Genomic DNA, 7194 nt, shown 5'->3' on the forward strand with positions numbered 1-7194 from the left:
AAAACAGAGAAAGACAGCGTGAATCCCGGCGCGATGGACATTAGCATTATTCATCAATCCGACGTAATAACGCGAGTCCCGGCGCCTCTCGCGTCCTCGTGCATCACGTAGCTGTATGTACCGCGTATCTACGCACGCATGTTGCAGATAATTCCCGCGGATGAAATGAGAGACCGCCGCGATCCGCGCGACCGCTCGCTCACGAGATCGCTCGCTTCATTCGCGACGCGCGTATTTGCGTTTTTCCGCGTCGATAACGAGAACGCGGGACGGCCCTCCCGCGCGGTACTATTTACTTTTAATTACTCGACCAGTTAATTATTGACGCTCCGCGAAGGCCCGGCATGATCGGCCGCGCGACCCCTCGGCTGCGCGATCCAAACAATCGTAACAATGAGGTAGCTCGTAGCCAAGGGTGGCTCACTCTGGTCCGTACAGACGCCAGCCGTCCTCCCCCGTTCGCTCGCGCCACCCTAAGGTAGCCAATTCTATCGACCGAGGCACATCAAAGTTGCACGCGATACGGCTGCACCCTCTCTGCCCCCCTTTGCGCCGTGGGGCGGAGACCGGCTTTAATATCGAAGAAAATTATGTAATCGGTAGCCGTTACGCCCTCGCCGCGGAAGGGGGAAATTGATCGCGCATGCAAATAAAGTGCCATTATCCCGTAGCGCAGACCCGAGCGTGTACACGACTGGATCTCTCGTCGAGGGGGCTGGGATGCCCCCCCGAAGCAGCCCCCTTGAATCTAGAAGTGGGTTCGATTTTCCTGAAAGCGACGATAAAATATAGATGGAAGATACGCGCGCGCACGCTGCCGGAGGAACGTGATGCGATTTACCGCCTTACGCCGACAGGCGTCTCACGGAGAAACCTCGAGTCATCTCGGACGTCGCTGGTTTAAATATTTAAGATGCAATGCCGTCAATCGAGATAGAACGTCCAAAGTGGACAGCTCACGCTGATCGATACACGGGCGCGTCGATGCAACGAATAGGAATGCGGAATTCTTGAATTTTACTTTCACGAGATGAGAAAGAGAAGCACAGGAAACTCTACAAAAATGAAAATGAAACATCTCCGTTACAATTTCCCGTCAAAATGATAAATAAATTATTGACGGCGAATTTTGTAATATCCGCACGGTGCGCCAAGGCCCTCAGGAACCAAGATGAAAGATAGCTTCAGATACATTAAGTCCGCGAGTTATGAAGCGTTATCAATAGCCTCGTGGAAAATAAATCCCGACGCCCCTGCGGAAAGCCACTTTTCATGCTGTCCTCCAGGAGGAGGGTGGAAATCGTGCGCGTTTCCGATCCCAACTTGCCGCGTTCTGCGGGTAACGATGTGGAACTATTGCGTTTTCGGAGGCCCGAATTCGTATGCATTTTCGTCGCTGTCGTATATATTGACGTGCCGGGCACGTGTCGGAAACACGGCGTGCGCCAACGAGGCGCACACGATCCCGCGAAAGGGAGAGCTCGGGCTCGAAAGTCACGTAGCGGGGTTACGACCTCGTGTGGCTTTGACATTCTAAAATTGGAAGAAGCTTAAGAGCGTCAGGCCCAGCGCACGGTTGCCCCGGCCGGTTGAGGTATTCCTCGAAAATTTTTTACGACCACGGAGACGTCGTTTTCTACATCGTTGGCGCGGGACGCGCATGCCACGGAAGAGCTCTCGTTGAGTGGCTAAGTACGCCAAGTAATCCGGGGAAAGGGAAAAATTGCCCATAATTCAGATACGAAGCGGCGGCAGCCGGCGCGTAGCCGTAGCCACGTTTTACTACGCGCGGCCGGTTTTACTTTCGGGAATTTCATCTTCTGCGGTCGTGTTTGCTTACGCTCGCTGTATCCGGAACGACGGCGCTCGTAAAGCAACGGCGGTTCATATTATTTGCGTAAGCGCACCCCCGCGCGATATTCTCGAGCACGGGCCGTGCACCCTCGCGTAATTTGATCTGTAAGCCGCGAACAGCGCTTCGCTTAAATACCCGTTGCATTGCGGCGTGATCTCGGTCGATCGTATTAAACGGCTTTCCACACCGCGGTTTTCGACCTGTTCCCTCCTTCCCCCGTTTACCCCTTCCTATGTACGCGTCGCTAACTTGAAATTATTATTCCGCGCGGAGCATGTTCGCGTTGCTTTTATTGCGTACGTTAATGGCAGCGATAATAATGATCGGAATCTTTATGGCCGTACGAAATAACGCGCAGCTGTAAAACGATAAACTGACGCGCTAAAGAAAACGAGCGCGCAAAGGAAACGAGCGTGTCGCCGGCGTAAATGGAGGGGAACCTTAAAACTTTCCTATAGAGCTCGTAATATTTAGCGACGACCGCGGGAGCGCTTAACGCTCCTCCTCTTGGCGCCTTTTGTCGTCGCGAGAGAAGTCTCGCGTAAAAAGTAAATAAAAGTTATGGCGTTAAGTATTCATGAAGAAACGACGTGGTCGGCCGGTCCACATGAAAGCTAAACTGACTAATAATTGTTCGAGGTTCTCGCACCGTAATAGGCGCAGTATTGTCCGGGTGTTTGAGGGGAGAGAAATTTTCCCGCGATCCTCGATTGTCTGCTTTGTAAGGAACTAATAATGAGCGAGAGAGAGAGAGAGAGATAATGGGGGAGATGTAATAAGTCGCAATATGTAATTCTTCCAGCGAATCGTCAGATGGACGTAGCCTTATATGTCGGTCTAACGGTTGCCTGCGTGGTAATTGGCGGCTTGGCGATCTTTCTGGCGAGACTCCTGCGACGCAAAGGTCGCGATCACTCCTTGTACTCGATGGCTCGTAATGGTAAGCATTTCCGAGGTAAAAACCTAGATAAAACGTGGCGCCAAAACTTTTCTCGTGAAAAAGAAAAATACGACACGCCTCTTGCTTGAACCAGAACCAGCCGCGCGAAATGCAAGACTTTGATTCGTGTAGAGATTAAACTTTCTCTCTGCGATTATCCTATAGCTAGTCTACTATTAATTACACGCATAATGAAAAAACGTTCTTATCGTCATACGTCATTTTAATCGGAGTAAAATTATTTTGTGCCCCGTATCATCCAGAGATTACACGTTATCTCTAAATCGCTCGTACATCAGCCGATTAGAAATTAGCAAGATACTATTTCGAGATCGATAAAAGTATTCGCCACTTTCATTCGTGGAAGCCCGCATGATTAATGATCTCTCACGCAAGCTAAGCGGAAATGTCTGAAATATCTTTCAAATATCGCTAATCTCTCTGGCAAGATTTATCATAACCACGAATGAAAGGCGCGAGCCCTCCGTCGTTGTCACACCGTAGAATATCGGAATAGTATCTCGGCGGCGTTTGTCCGCAGCGCGCAGAGATACCCACGAGCCGTGCGTCGGCCGTGTGCGTTTCAGAATTCCAGCCGGAGTTCTTCCCGGACCAGGACAAGAAACTGAGCCTGCAGCCGGATGTGACGGCGACGAGTGTGCCGGCCTGCTACGAGTATCCTTTCGACCCGAAGCTGTCGATGTCGAGATCCCTCTCAGAACACCATTACGACGTGCCGCACTTGTCGATTGCGCCCCAGCCGTCGCCGATGTCGCCCACGCCGAGTACGTCGACCCAGGAATCCTGCAGCGACAAGCAGATCCATTCCGACAGCGAGAACAGTGTCACTAGCTCGTACCCCTCCTCGGATTCGACGTATAACGTCGCCTCGGAGAGCGTGCGGCTGCCGAAGCTCGAGGCCGGAAACGTCGCCAGGGCGGCAGTGAACACGCGCGGCGCCCTGTTGGTGCTCCCAGACTCCGGGATTTCCATGTCGGTGCCCGAGGGAGCTGTTCCGAAGCCGCTGCGGGAGGAGCTCTACCTGGCCGTGCTCAACGAGGATCGTTACAGACCCCGATTACCCGGTGAGTTGCAAATTATTCATGACGTTACGCCGCGGGAGCCAGCGGCCGGATGCTGGGCTTTTATGATCGCAGCTGCAAACGCCTACTCCGCGCGTACGCCCAAGTACATTCGCGATAGCGCGATGTTATTTTTATATCAACGCCGTTCCGCACGTGCTTCGAGTTATATCCCTGCGTTTCGATATAGGCCAATATAGGGCACCGCGAAAGACTCGACGCCGACGAACGTTGATGGATAATATCATCCGCGGCGCTTGTCGATCTCCGCCTACTTCGTTTTGTTGTTGATCGAAAAAATCGCGGGTGTATGTATTACGCGTGTTCAGCGCGATTAATCAAGCGAACTCAATTTGACGTGATCGGCAACAACAACGCGCTGATAATGATAACAGCACAATAACGGCTTTTAAAAGTCTGATAATTAGCATGGTATCGCACTCGCTATTCTTCCCGTCGTATCTGTTCGAATCCTCGATTCCGTCTTCTTCCCCTACAGACGGGATAACCCAGTTATCGGCTGTGGTGACCTGCGGCCCGTCGTCCGCGACCTTCAACAAGCCTGTGATCCTCCAATTCGAGCACTGTGCCATGTTGCACCCCGCAACCTGGGAACTGAGCGTTTGGGCATGCGACGGCGTTAATGTCGACGACGGCTCCTCATCGATGACGTCAAAAGACCATCAGTCAATTACGTGGACCAGGGTGCTGACTCTGGGCAACGAGACTATCAACACACCGCTGTTCACGCAGCTGGATCACGCGGAGGCTTTCATCGTGACCGAGCAGCTTCGCGGTTACGTGCTAGCCGGTCAGAGCTGTGAGAATTCGATTGCCACGAAACGACTACGACTGGCACTGTTCGCCAGTCAGGCTGGCCAGTGTTGCGTTCGGGTTTACGCCGTGGAAGACACGAAGGCGGCCATGAAGGCCATCATTGATCGTGAGTCGCAGATCAGAGGCTACCTGTTGGACAAACCGCGTACGTTGCTGTTCCAAGACAACGGAGAGTCGCTCTGCGTCAGCCTCGAAGAAGTCGGCAACGAGTGGCAGAGCAAGTCGCCCACCGAGCGTCAGGAAGTCCCGTTCCGAGACATTTGGAACTGCCAGGAGAACGCCAAGCACGTGACCTTCGGCCTGGATACGGCCTTTGGCCCGACCACCACGAGGAGCTACAAGCTGCAAGTCTCGCAAGGAAACTCGGACACGAGGCAGGTCTTCAGAATCGTTTACGACGGCGCGAAACAGTTGATCTCGTCGGGTAGCGTCACGAGACCGCTCAGGGAAGTCACCGTGGTCAGCAGCGGACACGCCAACAATGCCACGACGGACTCCACCACGCTGCGGCCGTTCCGCTTTACGAGATCCTTGAGGAAGCAGCTCTGCCAGTGCCTGGACCCGCCGAACGCTCTGGGAAACGATTGGCGAATGTTGGCGCAGAGGCTTCAGGTCGACAGGTTGGTAACCCGGCCAATAGCTTTCTCTCCGTCTTGCTTGCTTTATAGATCCTTAATAAATCCTCCATTTAGACATGAAATACGTTCACACGCCGCGATAAAACACGCGAGAGCAAGCTATTTCTTCCATAAATCAATCGTATCATCAATAATCGACAATTCAGTAAAAATCGGATGATTTCTCCGGATTACATTACTTTTCCTGCATCCTAAATTTAAGATTGCTATTTTTATCATATCTGAGAAAGTTTTGTGACGATCGATGTCGAGTCGCGCTCGTCTAGTTACGTATATAGATCTTTTCCCAAATGCCTTTCGCCAGCGGTATATCCGCCCGTAGCGCTTTCCTCAGTAATCACGCGGCCGGTGTCTTCGCTCGTGTAACAGGTACATCAATTACTTCGCGACCAAGGCTAGCCCGACCGAGCACATTCTGGATCTGTGGGAAGCAAGGCACCGGGAACCGACAGCGGTGACGGATCTACTGAACCACCTCAGAGTGATGGGTAGAACCGACGCCGCCACGATTCTGGAGGCGCAGCTCGGCCCGTGGCTCTGAACAAAATGGAGAACCGGATCTTGGAAAGTGTTTCCAGCGGTGAGTGAAAGTTCGTTGCACGCCCACCCGCGATCACGGGCGATCAGTGAATCGGTGGGTGATCGAGCAGCGATCGGTGAACTCGAGATCGACGTCCACAAGTGAGCACAGTGAGTCGGATCGCTGGACCGCGCGAGTGAGAGGAAGGGCGAAGGGATGAAAGAGGAGGAGAATGAGGAGAACTCGGTTCTCCGAACGGACTCATCGAAACACTGCCTTAATTGTGCGCGACAAAAGCGCACTGGTACTTTGTAAATAAACGTGAGTTAGCGGGAAGCTCAAAGATCCCCCTTTAGGAAGGGATCCCACGGGCGCGTGAAGGACCACGGCCCGAGAAATGCTTATCCGAGAGGCTCAAGAGCGTGGTCCGTCAAGGGAAACCGTATATAATCGTGACGAAGTAATTAGGGACTGTGCATTTAGACGGATGTACATGTACATACATGCTAAGAACACGCGCGCAGATGCAGATGGGATATATCCATTCTAGATGGATGTTTATATATATAAATATATGTTATATATATATACATATAGATTATATATACAGGACACCAAGTATAAAGTTCGAGCGGATCGGCAATACCAATCCGCGACACCTCGACGCGATGACGTAATTTTTCATCGATTTGTTAGCATGAACGCACGCGAGCACGAGCGGGTGATTATTATTTTTCAGAGAATCGTGCCAAAATTACCTCGGTTTCGTAAGCGTATGCACTTCCGTTATTGTTACAACAGAGTTTCGTGTAACGGCCGTACACATCCTTTTTATGCGTGTCGACAATACAGATCGCGGTACATGAGGTAACACGACGGCGTCGCTCCGGGGAACGCGGAGCAACGCGCGCGATCGCATAAAACGAGCTAATTACGACAGACATGATTTAAATCGACGATTTATTTGAGAGAATTGTATATTTGTTACTTTCGACGAATAAAATATTCTTGTATACCTCAGAGTCAAACTCGTTTGTCTTCATTACTGCAGCCCGATCCCGGCCCCTCCAACCCTTCCTTCGGATGAAACATTCCATCCGTCGAGTTTATTAATTTGCGAAAATTTATATTGCACATTCGTGCTTATAGCAGTACGATGCGTTCTCGAGATACCTTCGCGAGTGTTTCATCTCTTAACAAACTCGAACACAAAAATGCCGTCTTATTTATCTTGCATTCATGCGAAATTACTCTTTCATTAACAACGCAGAAGAATAAATGCAGACACGATCCATAAAACCCACATGGAACTTTCCGGCGTG

General features: G+C 51.4%; 1 protein-coding gene across 3 annotated transcripts in view; it reads left to right on the forward strand.

The window, feature by feature from the left end:
• LOC105286482 (netrin receptor UNC5C) overlaps window positions 1-6898 on the forward strand; it is a 30418-nt gene extending 23520 nt beyond the window's left edge. For all 3 annotated transcript variants that reach the window (XM_011351460.3, XM_011351462.3, XM_011351461.3), the window contains 4 exons: window positions 2658-2795; window positions 3383-3880; window positions 4377-5334; window positions 5722-6898. In XM_011351460.3, the coding sequence (XP_011349762.2) occupies window positions 2658-2795; window positions 3383-3880; window positions 4377-5334; window positions 5722-5893 (1766 nt within the window). In that variant the 3' untranslated portion in view covers window positions 5894-6898. The remainder of the gene's footprint in view (window positions 1-2657; window positions 2796-3382; window positions 3881-4376; window positions 5335-5721) is intronic.
• The last annotated feature ends 296 nt before the right edge of the window (window positions 6899-7194 follow it).

This window comes from Ooceraea biroi, chromosome 5 (assembly GCF_003672135.1).
Source record: "Ooceraea biroi isolate clonal line C1 chromosome 5, Obir_v5.4, whole genome shotgun sequence".
Lineage (NCBI taxonomy): Eukaryota > Metazoa > Arthropoda > Insecta > Hymenoptera > Formicidae > Ooceraea > Ooceraea biroi.